Here is a 24,197-nt window from a genome sequence, read left to right as displayed (position 1 = left end):
TGCTTGCTTCTCATTTTAAAAGATTTTTTTCCTGTTTCCAAGTGCACAAAACAATCAAATCCAAATGTTTTGAACCAAAACAAAACATTTTGACCTCTAGTTAATCACTCTGCTTTTGAAGAGCATCAGAATTTTCTGAAACCAAACTTCTTTTATGCCAGGATGTGTGGTACCTGTTGGCTCAGAAGCTGTTTAGCTATTATCTTATTAAGAGATCAAACAGATTTCTGTCATCCTCAGCACCAGCTTTCACTTGTATTTTCATTTAAATATGCTGGAAAAGCAGTTGGGTTCAGTAGCTGAATACATGATATGACATCTCCATCACTGTTTTGCAGAACAAATAATTGAATGTGTGGCATCAGATGAGACTTCAAAGTTACATTTGATGACTGAGTCTCTTCACAAACTTAGTTTGGAGGAGGAGGCTGCAGCAAAATAGCAGATATTTAGTGTTCTAACCTGAGCACACCACAGCTAGCAGAAGAGGAGGCTGAATCTTAGGTGTATTCTTACATTGGATTAGAACAGCAATAACAAATATTTTCCTCCAAAGAGAAGCTTTATCTGAGTGCTGCCAGCATTATATGCCTCAGTTGCTCAGTTGTAATCAGGATTCTCATGTCAAGAAATCACGAGCTAAAACTTCGAATGGCAGAAATTTCTTTGCAAGGAAATGATTAAAAAGAAAATGCAGCTGAGCTGGTTGTAAAGGCCAACATTTTGACCTTAGCACGGAAATATTGTAAAAATGCATTTCACATGACTTACCTGTCTTGCTAGGAGGTAAAATGTGAGTGAACTAGCAGATCAGTGAGGAGAAAGCTGCCTGGGTGCACAGAGCTGGCAGCGTGGTGTTGCTCTCAGCATGATTAATGCCCAGAGCTCTCTGGCCACATCCCAGCTCAGGCCCAGCAGGACTCACATTATCCCCTGGCTTTGCTGCTTTGGGATTTCTGCCTTTCTTTTACACTACCTCGGAATTAAGTGCATTAAATCACGTGGAAGCTAAGAAGGGACCAGCAATGTGCATTGCTGCCAGCATGTAGCTGAGTGCATTTACTGGCTCCACCACTAACACTGAAGGAGGAAAGTGACAACTAGACATGGGGAGGGAATAAATAGACTTTTATAAAATAAGTTAAAAGACTTGAATGCAACAGTAAAGTGAATTTCTCTTTCTAGTTGCTCCAGCACTGTGTTGAGGAACAAAGAACCATTTAAAGTGAGGAATGTTGTTACCAAACAAGCCAGTGTTTCTGTGCAAATTGCCAAGACCTGCTAGGTCAACTGCAAATAACTTTATTTACTTCACTGGCAGATCCTCATATAGGAGGAAGGAAAAGGTTGTGATTGCTTCCAAATGGGAATAATCACTGAAGTCCCCTGGGTTTGTTAAGAGCACGTATTTTTCAACAGTGCAGCTTCAGAGTGGAAAGAAGTTAATGATTCAAAACTGGAATTTTGATGACTCCTAAATGTTGAAATAATTTGGGACTGCACATGTATATCCTTCCAGAGTTGAAAAATCCTACTTTGATATGTGCTTGCCACTGACACAGAGTCTATTTTGATGGATTTATGCAGTAGAGATGCTGAGCATCTGCAATCACTGATGATGACCAGGCTGTGCTAGAGGCTTCTCTTCCCCAGGAACATTCAGGCAAACAGGCATCCCCTTATCTAAGATTCTTAAAAATCTAAAATCTCCATTTCTAGTTACTGAAGAAAACTATGGAGAGCTGGAGATCTCTTTTCACTTATTGCTGCAAATTTTTATTGTTCATTCTTTGAACTATCTTTCTATATCCCTGCCCTTGTTTTAGACTCCTGGAGTTGCAGCTGCCCAGAGAAGCTTGCTCTCCTTCACACAATATCTCCTTGCTCTCAAGATATTGAAGATATTGGAGGACATAAATGTGCAGTAGAAACTCAAACTGATATCACAGATAAGCAGCTGCACATCTTTTAGATTAGAGATGAGCTGGATAATGATCAGCTGAACACATCCTGGAGCACTGATGTAGGGGAAACAAGCACCAGCAGGAATATCCCAGGATGGAAATCTCCAAAGAGTGGATTTGTGGGGTTTCCTATGAAAACCAATTTCCAGTTTCAAGTTTGTTTCCAGTATCCAGGACAGGAATTTTTGGCTCCACATTAGAGTGGCTGGGTGACATCCTTGTCCTTATCTAAGTCAATATGATTCTGGAGCTGACCATGGGCTGGAGAGGACTTGAAGCAGGAAGCATTTGAGACTCTGCTGATGTGCAGAGTGCAGTGAGGCTGAAGTAGTCTTTGAAATACTCCTTTTGTATGAATTGAAAGGTAGAACTGCCAGAATTACCTTAGTTTTTAAGATAAAAGAAACAGAGGTGCCACTGAAAGTCTGATTTAATTTTTTTTTTCCAAATCCAGAGGGGAAGAGACTGCTTAAACTCATTAAAAATGTTGTTCTTTTGATTATTTGGTCAAAAAGCCTCTTGCCCTTCTGATAAATGCAGCAGAAAACAGGCAGCAACACGTTGTAGGTGGGTTATTGTTATAATTGCCTCTCACTTCACACAGAAATCAGTTTCCAGCTGCATATAGCTTTGCTAAATTTAAACAAGCAGGCCCATGGTAATTTCTTTTATCTCTGACCTGTATTTGTGCAGTTAAGCTTCCCAGTGCCTCTGGATCTGTTTAGTTATGCTTTGACCTGTGATTAGATGCTACTTGCCTTACAGATCCCATGAGTAAGTTGAGTTCTTTGCTGGAGATAAGGAAATCCTTTTCACTTTGTTCTGTATTTTGTGTCTGTTCTACTTCCATCCCAGTCCTCCCAAGATAAACACAGATTATTGAAGAGAACCTGCAGATTAGGGAAGGAACCTGCCTGGTGCAGTGAGAGAAGGCTGGGTTTGTGCATGGCACTGCATGGGAGCAGGAGTGGGCTGGGAAACTGGCAGGATTAATTGGGACCCCACTGTTCAGGAAGAGACTAAAATTGGCCCAGAAAACAAAGGAAGACTGAAAATGGCTGCTGAAGGGTCCTGGGAATGACAATCCTTTAAACAAGGATTGAGGTGTTTGAGTGGTGGGAGAGGGCACTGATGGAGGGGCCAGGCTGCAGGGAAGAAAAAAATGGCTGGGGAAACTGAGTCACAAAGTATGAGAGGAAAGGAATATCCTGGGTCTGGATATCTGGAAAGGAATATCCTGGGTTATCACCCCACTAGGTCTGGGTGATGACAGGGCCACTTAGAGAAGGGCTCATATTCTCTGAAGATGTGGGCATGGGTTGAAACAAATTTCAGAAAGAAAGTAAATTATATTACTGGCTGGGAAGGGAAAGTAAACTGAGGTGCAGGTAGACAAGGAGACCAAAGCTGGAAGCTGGTACAGAACGGGAAAGAGCAGTTTTAAACCTTGAGCCTCAGATCTGCTGGGTAAAGTGCTTAGGATTAGGAGCAGGAGCTTGTTTCTAGAGCAGAGATGAACAAAGTTAGCAGAAATGTGGCTGGGAGAGGGAGTAAAGGATGGAGTGGGGCCCATCACAGATGCAGAGCAACCTTCCAGCCAGAACTGGGAATAAATGAAAATTCTGGTTCTTGCCTTTGTGCTTGGCCACTGTCTTACCACATGTCCTTTTCTTCTTGCTTTCTCACAGGGCAACAGTCAGCTTTTAGTTCAAGTGATCTGTACAACACAGGCAGAAGTTCAGCTGTTTGATGTAGCTTTTTTAATGTAGGAAATTAAACATGCCAAATAATTAAGTCACAGCACATTAAGGTTGTCTGCAAGGAAGAATTTGCCCTCTGGCATTTTAACTATGATACAGTGGTTAAGTGCATGGTCTGATACACCTTTTCATCTTTGTATTTCTGTTTGCTTTTACATTTTTGCATTTGATATTGCATAGAAGAGGATGACATTCAGGAATTGAAAAGTTCATACATTTACTGTCAAGCTATCTTTAGGTACATTGGGTGCCCACTCCTATCAGTGATAGTATCAAAGATGGTAATTATATTTGAATACAGCTATGTCACTCAATAACCATAGTTTTTCTAGAGCAAAACTGGCATAAAATTTTCTTAGTGGAAGCAATTATTCTGATATTCTAAATATACGTGTCCGAATGGAGGAATTTCCTCCTTGTGCATGATTTAGGACTGAGAAATCATTTACAGCATGCTGTCCTTAATACAATTGTTGTTTTGGGGGTTCTGTTTTGGGGTTTTTTGCTATGTTAGTTTAAAGGAAGTATTTAAAGGGACTTGCTTTTTAAGCACACTGGCATTAACACAGACTGCAAAGGAAATGTGAGATATTGCTCAGTCGCTGCAGGGGAGAGATTAGTTATTTATTTCTTGTTGGTGCTCACTGGCAGTCAAGTGTAATGCCAATTAGATGTGCAGAAAGCAATTTCTCCTGAAGGATATCCCAAAGGAGCTGAGTTCAGACAGTGTTCTGGGCGTGCAGTGGCTGCCCCGCTGCGCTTTCGGAGAGAAGGCACCCACTGCTGGCTGACGAGTGACTTCTCCTCTTTGCCTTGCAGAGATCAGGAATGGGAATCTAAAGGCCATCCTGGGCCTGTTCTTCAGCCTGTCTAGGTACAAGCAGCAGCAGCAGCAGCCCCAGCACCATCCAGCCCAGCAAGCAGGGCCTCCATCCCAGTGCCAGCTGGGCATCCCCCAGCAGCAGGTGCCAGCTCCGCTCCACACTCCGTGCCAACAGCCCGCACAACCTGTGCAGCATCAGTTCAAAGCACAACCAGAAATGCAGTCCAGGTGGGGAAATCTCCTTAAAGTTGGAGTATTTTTCATTATTTATCTCTCTCTTCTTTTTTTTTTTTTTTTTTTTTTTTCTTTTCATTGCAGGTCTTAAAAAGCCAAAGAAACTCCTTTCTTTAGTTCTGCTCTAGAATAAAGTGTCTTGGGAATGGAATGCTGGGTAGCAATTGACTTCAAGCCTTTGGAAATCAAAACATGTGTGTTTAAATATCTTTTCAGTGCTGGAAATCTGCAGCCCAATGGGTGTAACATCCCTGCTGGACCAAGTAACCACAGGATTGTAAAAAGATGTTTTTCTCACTATTCCTTTTGCTTCCTTCTACTCACAAAGCATGCACTTTAGAAAACATGCATTTTAGGCATATGAAAACCAACTTCAGTTCTCAGATTACCAGAGTTTCAGTCCTCACTAAGAAATGGAAGGGTTACCTTCCAGTGTGGGGAAGGGTTACTCTGACAGTGGTAAAAGAAATAGAGCTCATAACACCTGGTGGCAATCAAAATAAAATCTAGACTTTTTGGTCAAAAAAAAAAAAATACTGCTGGTGTTTGTTAGCACTCCTAAATCAGAGTACAGATGAATAGAAAAGGGTTTTGTTCCTTGAATGTCTTTAATAGTAGAAGTGCTCTGGCCAGGTTGGAATAAAAGCAGTGTTCTGAGGCAGTACCACAGTAAATGCATGTGCAACTTTCTACTGGTCTGACAATTGCACTGCTAAAACTGGGAGGGTTTAGTGGGGATAAGAAAGAGAATTAAAAGCAGAAATCATATTTGCAGAATTGCTAAAATACGAAGGCTTCTTGTTCTTACAAATCTCCTATTGAGGATTGCTGGTGTTAACAGACCTTGTGGTGAATGCTGGCTTAAGTGCTGCCTTCTGAGGGATATAAACAGTTTAACTGAAGCCTTCCAAGTGGGACTGCTCAGAGGTTATTTGGGTTTGGCTTTTATGTCTTTCTTCACAAATTATGCTCATTTGGGTGTAAACAATAGTTTTGTATAGTTGAAAAACATAGTGTTCCTACAGCATGTATAAACAGGAAATAATTACCATAAAATAAATATATATTTGAAGAGATTTCTGCAAATTTTTTGTCAAACATGCAGAGATGCTGGACACTGTTTTGCTGTTTCCAGTCCATTGTGTAGATTGGGCTGGGTTTCAAGTAATTGAAAAATATGTATATCCTGAAGATTTTAAATGTCATGTTTTCTTAGTGTGTACTAAAGTAAAGAGAAATTGCTCAGACTCTACAGAAAATATATAAAATAAAGGAGCAAGAAGGAAAAGAGGAATAGAGTTGGGGGTTGCATGCAGATTTGCATGTTCATTACTCTGTAAAAATTAATTTCAGACTGTAGTGGTTTTGACCTGAAGTCATATTTGGGCAAGAAGCTTTATATTCTTGTGAAATTCATAAAACCCCACTTTTTTCCCTAAAACCACTTACTAAGTTCAGTGGCTTAAAATAAAAAACACAAACAAAAAACAAAAAAAAAAGTTGTATTTGTTCAATGTTCTCTTCCGCTTTTTCTTTCCTGTCACAGTGCATCTCCCAGGGACTCATCTCAAAGCAAAATCATCCAATTCACTCTTGGTCAGAAAAGGTCTTCTAGGTTAGCATTTCTTCATCTTCTGCAAAGCATGAATAATCCTTTTGCAATATTTCTGGGTGCATGTTTAGAGTTCCTGTCAAAAACAGTTTGTAACGAGGCCTTTGCAAATGGCTGAAATGGGAAAGTTTTAGATGGGTTTAATTTTTTTTCACAATTTTTTTTTTTTTTTTTATTTTTAATGAGGTGTGGAATGCATTTTGGCCCTCAAGGAAATTATATGATTTTTTTGTTCTTAGGAGCTTTTGCTTTTGAGAACAAAACATGGTTCTGGGAGTTCTTGCCTCACTGTATTAATTATATTTTGACCTGCATTATTGAAATCATAGAATGTTTTGGGTTGGAATTGACCTTGAAGATCATCCAGTTCCATCCCACATCTGAGCTGCATCAGGCTCAGCTGGTGAGGAGAGTGTCACCTGCATGCTGTGAGGTGACACCAGTGTGGCACTTGCTGCTCAGGGTCCCTGCTGTCCCCAGAGCTCTGACCCCAGCACCTGTCACCTCCCTGCAGGTGAAGCAGAGGCATATCAGTCCCTTCTCCCTGCACCCCAGCATGGCTTGCATGCCAGCTCATCTGTCCATCTCACCTCAGTGATCCTAAGGGTTGCTGTGGTTATTAATCTGTGTAATAATCTTGTTGTTTTACTATTATATTTAAATGTTTGACTGCAATATAGTTGTACACTGGGAAATTATACCATACAATTTTTGCTGAGCTTGTGAGCTATAACTTATGGTCTTTATTCAGTTTGTATAGATTGTTTTTTCTGCTGTATAATTTAGATTTATTTCCCACATCTTATTTCTTGTATGCCAACAGTGAATCTCTGCAGAATAATCACTGTTAAAAGTTCCACATTTCCTTTTCATGTTCTTCCTTTATCTTAATTATGGCTTGACAGCTCATATTTGCTTAACAGAGGTGCTGAAGAGTAGTAAAAGAGTGTGTTCTCCAAGCTCAGTACCTTCTCTCTAAACAGCAAGAACCCAGAAGTGTCTCCCTGAACCTGATTTTTTCCTTAGATTTCACAGACACCACTGTGAAGTATCTTGACCTAATACCAAAAGCAGGGGCTTAAAACCAGTTAGTTAAACTACAGTGGAGGACAAAAAAAGTATAAGAGTAAGGCTGTCTTCAAAAGTGCTTTTGGCATGTAGGTTTTTTATTCTCAGTGTGTTTTTATTGGCAGTGACAATACTGACTCAGATGGAAAACTTGTCACTTCTTAAGTGGTCACATGGTTTGAGGAGCTTTGTTTATTTTAAAATGTGACAGCTTTGCAAAACCTGTGTGGATATGTGTGGGGAGCCTTTTCTTATCCATCACTACAGGAAGATTGTCCCTTCCCTGCTGCTGCAAAACTTCCCTCCCATACTGGGGCCCCTGTAGCCATCCTGGGGTGGGTGCCCCATACTCAGTATTTCAAAACCAGGTGGCAGCGTTGGTACCTTTGCTGAGGTACCTTGTAGAAAACCTAGCTCATTTCCTGTCAAACAAACAAAAAAACTTTTCATTAACTTCCTTGTCTTGGCAACTTTTTCAAAAAGTTCCATTTGTCACTGGTTGTCCTCAGCTTCTTCCCCTGTGGTCTCCTCTGCAGTGGATGAAGCTCCTCTGGGGTTTTGTCTTGGACCCTTTGCTGCACTGATGAGTATGGACAACTTTTTAGCACCCCCCAGTACTGGAAAAAGCTGAATAATTTGAGAGACTGGTCTAAAAGTCAACCTCAGAACCATGATGTGCTGTGCTGTGGTGGTTTGAGCTTGTAAATTAATTTTTGGGTTTGTATTTGAATGATGCCCTCATGTCTTAGACTCTTTTGAGCTTTGAAAGCATGTGCATGCAGCTGCTGACATTTTGGCTTTTTCTCCATGTTTCTTTCCCTATTTTCTATTTCTTCACTGGTCCTGGTTAAATCAGTTTATTTAGGAAGCCCTGCCAGGTTCCTTCCTGGCTTCTCTTCCTTCTCTCAGAGGCACAATGGTGATTTGGTCAGTTGCATCCCCACTCTCTGACAACTGGGAGTTCTTCCTTTTACTTTATTATTGACACAAGTTATTTGAATAGATTTTTGTGTTTTACATGAAGAAGCTTTAAAAAGATTCTGTGTGTGAATGTTGGCTTTGAAGCGTTCTGAGATGTGATGCCAGTGGCTTTCCTGATTCTGTGGCTTTTTAGAGAAGTCTTCCACCTTCCTTTTTGCCTGAAAAGCATAAAAGTTTGTTTGCTTACTCCAGAATAACTACATTTTTTTTTCCCAGTTAAACAGCTAAATCTGGTAAGTACAGGTTATGGTAAGCAAATGTTGGAAGAGGCAGATGCCCAGTTTAAACCAGAGGCTAACACCAGCTCACTGCTAATGTGGTTACTCTAGGAGAGGGTACTGAAGCTTTGTGTGATTTGTATAGGCTCAAATAATTAAATCAGGTTAAAGTCTTCTGGGCTTGGCTGCTGTCAGGGCAGAGATGTGATGTGCTTCTCTAGAAGGGAAAAGGCCACCAAGTTCCAGCTCATGGTTATTTCTGAAATAAGGGTAACCTTTATGTGGCCAGCAATCCGGTCTAAGAACAGAAATGCCTCACTTAGTCCTAAACTTTTGCCACTGGTATTGCTCCCCTGAATTTACCTGCAACTATTTCTGATTCACCAGACTTATGGCAGGTGACTGCTAATTTTGTCTCAGGGCTTTTTATCTGGTATAAAACAATTCAGACTGCTGTGACATTCACATTCTCTAGACAGAGAGACATAATTCTGTCTCTCAGAATTTCTTAGAGAAACACGGAGAGAAGAAAACAATCTTTATCAATCTTTATCTCTGTTCCTTTGTTTCCCCCATGTAGAATGTATAGAGATTGTTTATCTAAAGTAATTGCTTAATTAGATTCCAGTAAAAGTTATTTGAGCAATGACCAATCAGATCCAGCTGTGTCTTGGACTCTTAGCAGAGAGTCATGAGTTTGTTAGTTAGATAGGTAAATAAGAAGTATGTAAAATAGTATAGTATCTCTTTAAATAGTATATTAATGTAATATAGTATAGTTTTATCAAAGCTATCCTTCAGCCTTCTTATCTAGAGCCAAACATAATTTCTACCCTGGTTCCAGGGTCCTGCACATTTTCCTATAGACTGCAGCTTGTTTGACATACACTTTTCATCTAAGATGTTTTAGTTTAGGGTAAATTTGATGAAAACTTTTTGGGAGGAACTTCTAGAAAACAAACTCCTACGGTCCTTCTCTACTTACTTGGTTCGGGAAAAAATTTTCTTTGAGAGAAGTGGAAAATAACTTAGTTATTCAATGAATAAAGCACTCTCTAGCACTAAAAAAAAAAAATAATAATACTAGATGACAACAAAACTCTTTCACTATTTTGAAGAGATGAACAAATTTAGAAAGTCTTTTTTGGGGGTGGTCACCCGGGTCTGGATGCTGGGGATTGCTCTCCAGTACTGGGGATGGCTGCTGCAGATCACAAAATGCAGGCTTCCCATGTTCCTTGGTGTTTCCCAGATCCCAGTCTGGAGCAGGTTGGATGGTATTCAGGAAGAGGAAAGGAAAAGAAACAGTTTAGGGAAAGAATTGGACTGCTTAGCTAAATTAACTAGGAAGCAAAGGCAAAAGCAGAAGCAAGCAAAGCAAGCAAGCCAAGCAAGCAAGTAAGTAAGCAAGTAAGTAAAAGTAAGCCAGCCAGCACCAGCCTTTTCTAGACAGCAGACCATGGGGGAGGTGAACTGGCTGATAACAAGGCAAAACAAACCTTCACTTTCAGAGTCAGTTCTGAAAGCACAGAACATAATATCAAATATAAATAGAACACACGATTGGAGATACAAACACCATTATGTCACCCTAGGATTTGTTCTTACGGAAGTAGAAAGACCCTTATGAGCCTATCCTTGTGCTGTTGATCCTTATATTTTCAGCTTATGCATGGTGTCCCATAGCTTCTTGCCCAGAGTGCTTTTTTACCTATGTTTAAACATGCTGTAAATTCTTCCACCAGACTTCCAGGTCCCACCATGAGGGTGTCCGCTGCAGGCAGCGAGGCCAAAGCTCGTGGGTCCATCAGTGCCAACAACCGACGCAGCCAGAGCTTTAACAACTATGACAAATCCAAGCCTGGCCTTCTCCCTCCAACCCCAACAGGCAGCACTGACAAAGGTAAGCAAGTCATCTTTTGGATTTTCTTCATAGCGGCTTCATTCGGAGGAAATCGGATTTTCTGTTAATCTCCAGAAGTTGTAAGACTGCCTGGAAGTTGTGTGTTGTAAACATGACATCTATAATCCAAAAGCCAGCTGTCTCTTCTTGAAATAAGTATAGTCCTCCTTTAATATATCTGAAGTTGTGACTTGCTGGCCTGAAGGGACATCCAAAAAATAACTTTAAAAAGTCCTGGCACTGATGTACCATGTTTTTTCATTTTGCTTCAAGCACAGATAAGGGGGAATGAATTAATCATAAAACAAGACATTTTGATGAGTAGTTTGACAAGAATGAAAAATGACCACTAAAGATTTCTGCTAAGTATTTATATGATAAATAGTACCATTTGCTTTCATTTCCATCACTATCACGGACTATCCTGTAAGAGACAAAATTACACAATTCCAATCTGTTTTCAGGAATCATCTCATGTTGTGTGTGAAGGCAGGAACGTGTTATGCTTTATAAAATGTGTATGTTTTATAAATGTTGCAGTGAACTGATGCCTGTGGCAGCGCATCAGGAACACTCAGAGCCATGCTGTGTGTGAAGCAGAGCTTTCCTGAATGACATTTCCTGACTTTGTGTCCATTCACTGATGCAGGGGTCTGACAGCCCTCCTTAGCCTCAGTTTGTGGCTGGGAGCAGGGCTGAGGGGCTGTGGCTGCTGAGAACCCAGCACATCTCTCCAGCCTGGCATGGGCACATTGCTGGCACGGGCTGGCAGCAATTCCCACATTCCCAAAGTCCTTGTGCTGCCTAAGAGGGGCCAGCACTGGGCCTCAGCACAGGCTCCTTGCACCGACCTGACAGTGGCAGCCTTCAGGCTCACGTCTCCTCGCTGGCCCTGCAGAGCTTCTGATAACTGTAATGAGCATTTTCCTCCAGGGAAAAGCACTGGTCTGGGTCAGCTTCTCTCTAGTTCTTATGCTTGGTCCTTTCCAGGAAATTCTGCTCTTCCTTCTCTGCAAATTGTTGTCCTAGGACTGCCTTGTCAGTAGGTTTTGGAATGTTACCCCAGAAAAGTTATGGTGGCAGTGGAGGACCCTCAGCATTCTCCAGGGACATTCTGAAACACCCTGATCATATTTTGTATAAAAGAAAAATAAAATTCAGCTCTGTCTAATATAATTATATTACAGATTAATGTATTAGCATAATAAGCTAATAATTTAGCATTATTCTACCTTGGTAAATCCATGTGTAATCTTTAAAAGGCACAGTAATGATTTAACTGTAACATCAGCATGTAGGAGTTGTCTCTAAATCTGAATTAGGTTTAACTTTCAGTTCAAAGAACGAGCTAAAAGGTTTTAGTCTGAGCAGCAGAAACCTTGTTTTCCTTGGTAATATCTCCCCAGTCTCTTTCTTTGTCCTTCTTGTGAACAGTCTTCTGCTCATGTTCCATAAGCGCTGGACTGGGGAGAGGTGGAGTGGGATTGGTTTTGTCCTGCAGCATGGGTTGGTTGGGAAATGATCCTTACCCCATATGGGATGTGTGATGTTATGCTGCATGGAGGAGAGGACTTCCATCTATTTTAGCTGTTTTCTCAGTTAACCAAGATGACTAAATAAGGAAAGTACTGGTTTTAGTCTTCTAAAAAGAACAAAGAAAGAAAGAAGTCCTTATGCATACAGAGAAATAACAATAATTTGTCAACTAACTTAAATATCAACTGCTTTTAGACAGTTCTGGCAACCCTCATTCCTCACTGTAATTCATCTCCTGAGAAAGATGAACTGGTTGCTGAAGAAGCACATGAGATGAACTGCTTCCTACAAATATTACAAATGACTAAAGGAAACAAGGCTGGCTCTTAGGTTGACAAGCTACATAAGTTGCATTAAGTACTCAGAATTTTGCTCTGGTCAAAAATTCCAGTCATAAATTATGGTCTGGAAAAAAAAAAAAGAGACTTATGTAAAGTTGAACTTGAATTTTTCTTAAAAGTATAATCATGACACAAAGTTGGTCTGCATCCATGAGAAACAAAAGCAATTGGTCTGACAAATTTTTGGCTTATTGTGAAGTTAATTGTAACATTGCCAGGCAAAGTTTATTGTCAAAGTGCTAAGACAGTTCAGGTTTTCTGACCCATATCCTGTATTTTGCTTAAGAAAATGAGACTTACATGACTGTGCTGTGTGCCAGGCTTGGTAAATTTTCACCTCTCTACCCAGTAGGGAGATGTTGTGGTTTTGAGGCAGGAAATGGAGAAATAAAAATCAGCCTCTTTTGGCATGATTGGTCACTTTGTGATAGAAGGTGGCCTTCAGTGTTCGAATGTTTGAACCATTTCTTACAAAAAGTAGGTTGTAATTTTTATCTTTTAATAATCTGTGGCCTTTCCCTCCAAATGCAAATTGTCTTGTTAGTCAGTGGTCTGTGCTTGTGGTGATGAAAGTGCATTAATTGAAACAGAATGCATCAGAAAGGAAAGGGACAGCAAATGGAGCATGGAAGAACAGCCAAGTACTGGAAAATAAATAACCTGGATTTTTCAAAAGAGTCTATAAATCAGTTATTGATGAGACGACTGATTTTTTAGAAAACTTGAGGAAAGGATTTGTGTAATATCAAAAATGATTGCACCACTGGAGAAAATTAAGAGGTTCTTGGATGGATGCACATGTTTGATGTGAGGTGCACACATGCTCTTAGCAAAGGAATGTGTAAAGAGATGCAAATCTTCTCTTCCCCACATCTCACCGTGTGTCCTCAGCATTTTTTTTCTCAGTCCCCACTTGCTGTCTGACACCACTTTCAATATATAGAGAAAAGTGTCCTCTAGTAAGGATCACTCAGACATGTAGTTCAGGCCTATGGGCACCTTCTTTGAGGTTAGGGCCTGATAGCTTTAACTTGCTTTTTGGAGTTCAAACCTCAGTTCATATGCAAAATTCCTCTTTTATAGGGAATTTACCTGAACTCACAGGGATTTCAGGACCCCCATTCCTCATGTTATAAAATGATAACATGGCTGTAGTGCATGGGGAATATATGTATATGTATATACCTATAGATATATATGTATATACATATATATGTATATATGTACATACATATATGTAGTATATATGTATTATACTACATGTATATGTATACTACATATACATGTAGTATAGTACATGTATACTACATGTACTACATGTAGTAGTAGTATACACGTAGTACATATACATTTAGCCATGTATATGGCCTAAATATGTAGGTTTTTTATTTATTGTCATAGTAATTAGCCAATTATAATTGCAGTTACATTCCAGACAGGGTATTTTTAAGCCTGGTTGCAGGCTTTTTTAAAAGAAAAATGCCATTGAAGTCTTAATTGCATTTTTGTTTTGTGGGGAATTGAGCACTTAGGCTTGTGGGTTTTGAGTTTTTTTTTAATGTCATCCTAATCCCTTCATACAACTGGAGCCAGTTCTCTTCTGAATTGTCAGAATAACTTAGCCCATGCTTATGTGGGAATAGCTTTGTTTTGCTTCCCTGTCCTTTAATTTCATTTGCATATGCAATTTAAAATACATTAATCTGCTTTTTATCCATGGCAATGATAAAACTGTGTCCTAGGTAGTATCAAGAAGGAAACAAATATATTGGAACCTGCAACTTCAGTAAAGACTTTGCCACAGCAATTTTTCTCAGGAGTTCATGGCAGTGTTTTGCTTGCACACAGTGCAGAGTCTCTTGAGACATGCTCTGCAAGCGGTTCTGCAAAATGTTTTTTACTTGCTCTGAACACCCTCATATACCCGCTGTCTTCACTGTTCTTCAGGCACCCCGTTTGCACTTTGCAGTCTCAAAAGTCTGATGGTGTTGGCTGGGAATATTCTTCTTATTCCTTGTGCCAAATCTATAAAATCAATGAAGTTATGAAGCTGTAAGAGACATCAACTTAATAAGCCACCTCCACCATGTTGATGATGTGATACAGTACTGTGACAGGCTTATGTGGGTTTTTTTTTAATGTTTTCTTCTACTTTGTTCCTAATATTTTATGTAAAATAATCCTACAGAGGGCAGTAGATATCTCTGGGAAAAAATACACTTTTCCTGTGCATTGAATGTTAAGTAAAATATCAGTAGGGAAAAAAAAAAAAGGTGTTACCAGACTTTGCCCATTTCTGCTTGAGATCAAAGGAAATGTTTATTACTCAGAAAAAGGTAGGTTGATGTCAAGTTTCTCTTAGATAGTATGAGGAAAAAGGAAAAAACCCAAGAATACATGCCTACAGATTCAGACAGTGAGGTGAAATAAATAACTGTTTTAATAGCAGTGTCCATAGGGGCAGGAGATAAGAAGAGTGTGTCTTCCTCTCCCGCATATTTTATTTTATTTATATTTTGGTTTTGGGTTTTTTTTTTTTTTTTTTTTTCGTGTTTTGGGTAAACCTTTTTAATGTGGAACACTGTGTATTTAATAACTCTTTTAATATGTAAAGGGTAGTCACTATGTGTGTGATGACAGTTCAAGGAGCACACATTCCTTTAGGGGAAATCACAAAGTCTGGAAATAGAAATAAAATTCTTCCCTGTGAGAAGAATGAAACGTTGGAGAAGTTTGTCCAGAGAAGGAGTCGGGTTTCACTTGCTTGGAAGTATTTAGGACTTGCATTGCCAGGGCCCTGGATAACCTCATCTCAGGTTACCCAGGCTATCCCCATCTCCTGCAAGCAGGTGAAGTTTGGAAGGAATATCTCCAGAGGTTCTTGTCACCTAGGCTGTCATCACATTTTGATGCCTATAAATATTATTCCTTTTAAATTTTTTCTTAATGTAAACTACTGAAATAGGAAGAGTTACTAAGGCAATTGAAGGGCAGTTAAGGAATTTCTTTCCTCTTGACTTTTTAACTTGGTGTCATCAAAATAGGACTGACTGCCATCCGTGAAATGTTAGCAAGGAAATGTCACCCCCACTCCAGTGAGCAAACTGGTGTATGGTTACACATGCCACATGTGTGCTAAAAATGTGTGTAGGCAGGTTATATTTATCAGGTTCAAGGGGGCAGGGCACCAAGTTCAAAGGCACAGTTCAAGGGGCCATGGCAGATCTTTAGCAGGAAAGGCTCTTCAGAGTTAAATCAGTGTCTTCATGTCAACTGAATTAGGAAATACGAATTTATTTCTCTAAATGCCCTCTTGTGAAAGAGTGGAAAATCCCAAATCTGGAAATGAAGCATTGGGATTTCTACTCCTGATGATAAAAAAATGTTTATTATTCAATCCTGTATTGATATAAAAATGCATGACAAGATGTAGGATATGGGAAGCTGTGACAATACCATCCCACGATTTGGTTCTGTGTGATACTGAGCATTGTTAGGTAATTGCTAACCTTGTATTACTTAAAGTAATTTAAAATGGCAGATTTGGATTATGTCAAACACTCAGATTCAATTTAAAAAGGCTACTTTAGCAACTGAGGGGAAAAACTCTCATCTTCATGTGGAGCAAGGCAAGAAATGTGCATAAGGAGATCAAAGCTCAGAGTTCTTGTGGGCAATTTCTTGAAGGCTAAAATACTCAGTAGTATTTAAATGGGCTTTGAAAAAGAGGGATGCTGATAAACTAGAAAAAGCTTTGCATAAATAGAGCTTTGGAAAATCTCTTCTGCTGTTTGGTACTTAAAGGGTTAATTTATGCTCTTTGTCTAAAAGAAAGGTTAAAAAAAGGTTTAAAAAAAAGGTTCCCTTTTTACCTACAAGACACCTGCAGTGACATTCGTAGTAATAACAATTCTTTCTTATCTCAACAGATAGTGAGTGGGTATCCATTTCTCAGGAATTTGATATTAGCCCAATTAAGACCACAAATTGGATAGGAATTTTAAGAATGGGGGTGTTTAGCCATTGGAAGATATTAAATCAGACATAATGAGTCAAAATTTAATATTTACCTAGAGCTGGTGTTCAGACAGAGATTCCAGTTTTGGCTGAAAAGTTACTGAGCCCTTTTGTCTTTACAATCAACATAGATGATCTGCAAAGTTTACCTGAATGAAAAATCTTTCATTCAAGCACATTAAAATGGAGGACAAGTCTTCTTGTATAACTTTATGTAAAATGAGATGAAGTATTAGATGTTCTGAATGATTGGTTTTGGCTCCTGTACCGAGTAAAGGATAATCAAGTGGCATTGCACAAACTTCCTTGCTGGAAACGTTCTGTTTAATCTCCTGCAGTTTTTCCACTCCAAATAAATTAATAATTATAAAGAGAGACAAAACCCTGGCTTTTGCCTTTGTGCCCAGTTATAGTATAAGAACTACAAAACCCAGTAAAAGTGATGAAAAAAGGGCTCTGAGACTTAAAAAGCACGATAGAGTTTGTCTTAGGGCATTTAAATGTTTTTTCTGCCCATTTCTAGAAGCATTCAGCCTGAATGGGAAAGGGAAGGCTTTTTATGGCTTCAGGTGCAGGGATGGTTATCAGGATGGCTGCAGCAGGGAGCTGGGATGTTGGATGCAGTTCCCGTGGCACGGAGCCAGCTGACCTAGTGCTGGCAGCAGGTCACTGGGATGGCTGAACAGCCTCTTTTTACAACAGGCTGTGTGACAGGGGCAGCTTGTGACAGGAGGTGGGGGAATGACTTGGAACCCACAGAGGGAAGGTTTAGATTAGATATTAGGAAGAATTTTTTTACTGGAGGGTGGTGAGCCACTGGCACGGGTTTTCCTGTGGCTGCCCCATCCCTGGAAGTGCCAAGCTAAAGGGGGCCTGCAGTAAAATGGGATAGGGGAAGGTATCCCTGCCCATGGCAGGAGGTGGGTCTGGATGATCTTTCAGGTCCCTTCCAACCCAGCCACTACCCTGTGAGTCTGTTATTACATAAATGTTGTTGCAATAATTCTAATATTTTGAATTACCTCTTTTACTAATCAAAGACTGGCTCGTGCTGAAGTGTTCAGGTGCTTGGTGTCTTGTAGAAGGGAGAGTCCATACAAAACCCCAAAGTTAGTTTTCCAAAGTTTGTGCTCCCTGCTGAGTGAGTCACTGCAGGATGCAGTGGCACACAGACAGGTTATAAATGTGAAATGTTAAGCCTGGTGTCTCAACCTATGTCCTCTGTAGGCTGAGGATTTCCAGCAGAGGACTCTCTTGCACTAAAGTTGCTCCTGAAAAGGCATTGACCCTTTTGGTAGCACCTACCAGCTCATCACTGGACCTGATTTCAGCTGTGCCAGGGGATTGGTGCTGGGCCCAGCTCTGCCAGGCTGCTGGGAAGGCTGGGGGGCAGGTGGAGTGAGGAAAGTTTTGGAAACAATTCACTCAACAATTCACTTGAGACTAGCAAAACTAGGTAAAGTTCCTGAAAGATCCCTGTGCTTATAAATGAATAGTATATGGATGTCAGAAAGATGGGAAGTGATTTTGCAGAATGAAACAGTTGGCTTGTGCCAACAGATAGCAGTAAGTTGAATTTTATTTATTTATTTATTTATTTAAAATTTGGAATAGCTATGTCTTTCTTCATGACTGGAAATTATGTTCTTATAGGCTTAGAAAAAATTCCCTTTGACTTTTTGAATCAGTTGCTTTCACTCCTGTTCTATATCCATCTTGGGGGTAGCATTATTTTTAGGTTTATCTTTCTTTAGAAATGGATTCAATAATTTCTTAAGAAATGAATCTAATGTTGAATGAATCTTAAATTTGCTTCTGAAATGATGACTTGGTAACACTGCAAAATTCACTAAGATTGCAAGGATTGCAAAAGGAGAAAAGATTTTATATTTTAAAGAGGCATAAGTCCATAAAATATAAAACCAGTTTGCCCACACTTTCAGATTTTCACTGGGAAATAAATGTGATTGTCTCAACAGTGTGAAAATACGATAATTACTTAAATTTCAGTGATCCCACCCTGTAAAAATGTTCCTGTAATTCATTTAGGTCAGACATGAAGCAAACATAATTTTCTGCTGAGTGTTTAGGGTGCTGCCTCTGTGCTCCTCTGTGCTGACATTCAAGAGATGCTTTGGTTTTATTGGCCAAGGGTTTTCCCTATAAGTCTGACAGATGTAAAATAAATTTACAGAATTTGTCTCATTAAATCCAGTACCAGAGTAATGGGTGATTTCTGTTGTTCTGCTGTGTGCATTACTAAAAGCAGATGCTGGAGTAACCCTATCCAGTTTTATAAATACAATATACATTGAAGGTATTTACCAAATGCCCAGGGTGATTTATTTTGCCTCTAATATAGCACAGTAATCATGAATTGGATGGTGAAAGAAGAAAACCAAAAACACAGGGAGGAAGGAAGGACTGTGAGGAAATCTGAATGATGTGCTGAGGAACCTGGTACTTTCTTTTGTTCAGTCATAACTTAGAAGTACAGATGTGGCTCCTGGCTTTAACTCTGTTTAAAGAACTGTGCTTGAAATTTTCACAAGTTTGCAGCTTACACTATATATTTGTAGAATTGCATCTGTAAAGAACATGGGGAGTCTGTGCTCCAGCTCTGAAGGAAAATCAACTGTATCTATGTAGAAAAAAATTCTATGTTGTTTTATGTATTTCTAAAGCTTATACCAACTATGTTCCAAGGCCTGAGGTCTGGTAAATCTCCACTTCAGCCATGATTAAGCCATCAGCCAGGCTTTGTCTAGGTAGAAGAGGACATATTTTAAAATGCCAGATTCAGCCAGCTGACAGGTGCTCACAAGTCTGTTCTGAAATGTCTCATGACAGGGACATGACCATCTCCTGAACTGTATACCTTCCAGTATCTATTTGGTCTTAAAAGTAGCTATTAAAAGCATACATATAAAACTATTCTGTGTGGCTAAAAATAAGGCATATTTTTGCTCTTCCTTGATCTCTGTCCTGTTTATATGAGTCTTCATGTATTTGAAGGCTAAAAATGTCTCCTTCAGCCTTTTCTCTTCTAGACTAAGCAATCTTTACTACTCCACCCTTTTTCTTATAGGTTCCTTGTGATAAATCTCTTTAATGTGATAAATCTCTTTTATGTCTTGATGTTCTCTACTGGCCCCTTTCCAGTCTGTTAGTCTCTTTTAGGTGGGTGCTGGAGCTGGACAAAGAACACTCCACCTGATGCCTATTTTACTGCTGAACAGCATAGAGTAGTTAAGTTCTTTGTCTTCTATCCTATGAGTCTCCAAACCTCTGATTCCATATGTGATACCCCAAAAGCATTTCTGAGTGACATTTGTATTCCCTTAGTGACACATTATGAAGTGCACAGCTGCATTCTGCTGGGACTCCTTTTGCTGCAGTGAAGTTGCACAGCTGATGGTTTGACCTTTGAAATTTAGGCATTCAGTTCCTTCTTTCTCAGCATGCGCCTCTTCAGTTCAACCTCAGTGAATGAAATCTTACTGACTCAAGTTTATTTCTCCAATTTACCAAATGTATTAATGCTGAGAAATTCCCCAGACATAAGGCTCCTGCCTTGTGTCAGAAGGTGACCCTTATAAAAGTCATTAGTGTCAAACAAAATACTAATCTTTGGCCAGCTGAGATATATGTGTATCCTGGGGTATTGTTGGAACCCTTTCACTTTTCTAATCAAACATGCTTTTGAAAGATTGGCTCATCTTACTTAGTAAATCCTTGGTGACATATTTATGTTGGGTGTGTGCCCATCAAACAGCTTAAAGACAGGAAACAGCAAACAGCATGGCATGTTTATAGGACAAGATATGAGTATGCAGTGAATCATATTTGTGCTTAATTTTACAACTGTTCAGCTGGCTGAATCTGGCATTTTAAAATATGTCCTCTTCTACCTAGACAAAGCCTGGCTGATAGCTTAATCATGGCTGAAGTGGAGCTTTACTAGACCACAGGACTTTGAACATAGTTGGTATAAGCTTTAGAAATACATAAAATGAGGCAAAAATATATTTAAACAAAGTTTCAGGGAAAAAAATACCCTAAATATATTAGCCAGTGATGTGTTCTTAACAGTAGAGCTCATGATGATAAAAATCCTGAGCTTTGAAGTAAAATTTAACCTTGAGAAGCAGCTTCTTGCCCAGTGTACATCTGCATAGCTGCATTGGAGGTGGTGGAACCACATTAATTTATACCAGCTGAAGAGCTGGTCCAGCATTTCATGGCCTTTGCAGTGCTACATGTTTCCTTTTAAAATAAATATTTACAATTTCTCATAAATTTATTGCTGGGTGCAGTGTGCTAGAAAAACAGCCATGGAAACAAAGGTTCACTATTAAACCATGGGAAAGCAAGGAGTAGTGGTGCTACATCCTAGACTCCCCCAAGTGCCACCATGTTTCTACCACATCTGTTGGAACCCCTTCTCCTTGGGTAGGAGTACTTTCAGCCTCCCTGGGCCCTTCCATTTATGGCTGCTCTGCTGAGCCTTTTGCCTGTTCCTCTTCCAGAACCAAATATTCCTGAAGAATCTGTCACTGGCAGCAGAGGACAGAAAGGAAGAAGACCCCACCATAAATTGTACTATGTGTCTGTCATTTGGTTTTGATACAAATGGGCAATATTTCCTGGCTGCAATTCTCAGACAGCTGATTTTCATAGTGCCTATTTCATATTGTAATGCAGGCAAACCCAGTGGGAAGAAATGCTGATGTCTGACTCAATTCAGAAGGCTGAATGATTTCTTTATTATAACTATGCTATAATACATTAATATACTATATAAAAGGAGGATACTAAAACTACATACTACTTTCTCTGACTAACACAACTCGTGACCCTGTCTGAGAGTCCAGTCCCAGGTGGGTTGGATTGGCCATCAAGCTCACACAATCCTCACCAGAATCCAATCAAGCACTCACTCCAGGTAAACAACTCTCCAAACACATTCCACATGGTTGAAAAACAAGGAGCAGGAATAGAAATTGTTTTCTCTTTCTGTCTCTTTGTGCACCTCTATGAAAATCCTGAGAGGGAGAGAAATGTGCTTGCCACAGTTTCATACAACCTGCAGGAGAGATGTCAGAGGCAAGGCTGCTAACTATACATGTTGTCCACTCCAGCTAAGTGTAAAGTCTAATGAAAGACTCCATAACTGCTTCCTGCCTGGAATTCATTAATGCTTTTGAATAAGTCTGTTATGAGAAGTCTTGGGGGATTAAATTGTACAAATAGGCAGGAGGAAATGGAGAAGAATGAACAATAATGGTATTTGTCTAGTATAAAATGGAGAGTGCAACTTGTTTTGAATGGCACAGTAAACTTGGTTTCATTATTTTTATGATCATCTGACTGATATATGATCAACAGAAGTCCCTCCAACCTTTCTTAGGCATTCATGTCAACAGCATTTTGTATTTTACAGTAGCTAAACAAAAACAACTAGGAATTCAAATGTCTTAGTTGGTTATGGTGAGACAATGAGAAAAGAGGCTGCCTGTGCTCCAGTTTTATTTTCCCTCACCTCAGCAAAAATGCTGAGTCTTGGCTAAGTGAGCTAGCCAACAGCAGAACCCTTGTTCCATGTGCTGGAGCTCTTTGTGGATGGAGGCAGCTTGACAGGAAGGTGGAAGTTGAGTTTCTGACGGATCCCCAGGCTTTGGTGAGGCTTTCAGAGCTGGAACATGTTTCTGTGAATGCGTGGAACTGCTGCTGGAGTAACACAGTGTACAGCGCTGGGACTGAAGAAGTAGATATAATGGAAGGGAAGAAAAATGTCATGGAGTAAAGGTAATTTTTGTGTTGTGTTACAGTGAATTTAATTGCCCTTAAAGGGAAAACCAGTGGGTGGAAGTTGAAGGAAACAATTCTGCTCAGTTAGAAGGGGTCCTGAGCAACCTGGTCTAGTGGAAGGTGTTCCCATGGCAGGGAGATGATCTTTCAGGTCTCTTCCAGCTATGATTCTAAGGTTTTATCCTCAGCAAAGCAAAAATGTTCTCTATTTGGGCTTTTCTCAGCTTATACAGAATTTCCCTATCTGGCAATCTCTGCTTTAAAAGAATAAATTCTGTAGGGTTTTTTGTGGTCCAGAATAGAAGAGAGAGCAGAAAGCTTCAGCCATCCTGTTGGTGGAGGCCATGCCCACGCCCAGGTGGTATCTCAGCCAGTGTCTTCATCCCAGCTGCACTTCTCCCAGAGGTACAAAGGCAATTGAAATGGAAATTTCTATGGGCCACAAGAGTTGTGCTTATTTTGAGGAGGGACTGAGTGCCAGGTTGCTCTTGTTGGGAATGTTCTGCTCTACCTGCTTGTGGTTTGGGTTATGGAAAGATTGGGATTTTTATAGTTGGCTCCTAGCAGGAATGCAGACATTTCCATACTTACAGGGTTTGATAAATGATCATTGGAGAAGAGAACAGCTCAGCTAAAAAGTTCTTCTCTGTAAGACTTTATGTATAGTGCTTTAAAGGAGAGTCTTCTGGTGGGTGGATGTGGAGGGTCAAGATATTCACTATTTATTCTTCTAGGTGGGCAATGATGAAACTGTTGCAGTGGTTTCTGCAGCTCTGACACTGTAATGTCATAGAGCAGAGCTGCTTTTATTTCCTAAATTAGAATCTGGTTGTGGATTTGCTTTCACATCTGTTATCTAATCTATAAGATGGACTAAAATATATTTCTCTTCATAAGAACTTTTCCCATAGTTGTGAAATAAAAAAATAAAAGTTTGTTCATTCAAAAATGGGTAAAAATGCTGTTATATTTTTGACCCTCCTAAGGAGGGTAACTATGAGAACATCCTTTGTCTGTGTGTTGCCTTTCATGATTATAATGATGGATTTTGAAAGTTTTCAGTTCTAGGAAATCAAAGTCCACTTACTTAGAGTGAACATGACAAATGATGGGAAATTGTATATATTTTCTCCTGACCTTATTATAACATAAGCTCTCAAAGACTTCTGTGGAAGAATTAAATCATAAGCCTTCAGATTATTTTTTTTCTTCTTCACACATGGGTGGGTTTGCAGATGCGGTTCAGTCTTTGCAGGAGCAGCTGAAATCAGATTTACCCATGCTACAGTGTGTATTGGCATTGGAACTGGACCACCAACATCTTTTTTAACAGGAACACTAGGAACAAAATAGATTTCAGGCCAAGATTTGACTTTGAAAAGAGGAAAGTGATCATTATTTATTGTAGACTGTAGCTTGGGTTTGAAAACATTTCTTTTATAGTCAGTTTTAGTTAATGCAGGTTGCTGAAGAAAGAAAATACCTCCCTCACAAAGGAACACATGGGAAATAATAAGCTTATTAACTGAATGCATGAAACCTGCTCCCCTTTTCATGAAAGAAGGGTCTATGCTATGCTGAATAAAACTTTCCCCTTTGCATGCTGATGTGTTCTCCACGAATTGATGTTGCTGCTTCATTAGGAAGCCCAGCATTTGAAGCTGCATTCTGGCAGCAGAACTCCTTTTGCTTACCAAACTTGGCCAGAGGAGTACAAGAGCCAGCACTTGTTCATAAGGAAGAAACAGAGAGTCTGAAAAAACTGAAGTTTTCTTAAGCTGGAGCAGTTTTTAATGTGTTTTAGGGGGAACCTTTAATTTCTTGCAGTAACTGTGCATGGTGCAATGTAATAAATCACTTGATGATGTTCAATTTCCACTTTCACTGTATTTGACCCAAGTACAAATCAAAATCCACCGCAGCTGTGTA

The 24,197-nt window shown here is 39.7% G+C and overlaps 1 protein-coding gene across 2 annotated transcripts in view; it reads left to right on the top strand.

The window, feature by feature from the left end:
* Positions 1–24,197, top strand: part of NAV2 (neuron navigator 2) — a 209,356-nt gene that overhangs the window by 74,694 nt on the left and 110,465 nt on the right. The window contains exons 5-7 of one of the 2 annotated variants that reach the window (XM_077784373.1): positions 4,544–4,775; positions 6,328–6,396; positions 10,406–10,563. In XM_077784373.1, the coding sequence (XP_077640499.1) occupies positions 4,544–4,775; positions 6,328–6,396; positions 10,406–10,563 (459 nt within the window). The remainder of the gene's footprint in view (positions 1–4,543; positions 4,776–6,327; positions 6,397–10,405; positions 10,564–24,197) is intronic. The other variant, XM_077784374.1, reaches the window with a different exon arrangement.

This window comes from Lonchura striata, chromosome 6, assembly GCF_046129695.1.
Source record: "Lonchura striata isolate bLonStr1 chromosome 6, bLonStr1.mat, whole genome shotgun sequence".
Classification (NCBI taxonomy): Eukaryota; Metazoa; Chordata; class Aves; order Passeriformes; family Estrildidae; genus Lonchura; species Lonchura striata.
The sequence above is the reverse complement of the archived record's forward strand: the minus strand, read 5'-3'. Positions and strand labels throughout refer to the sequence as shown.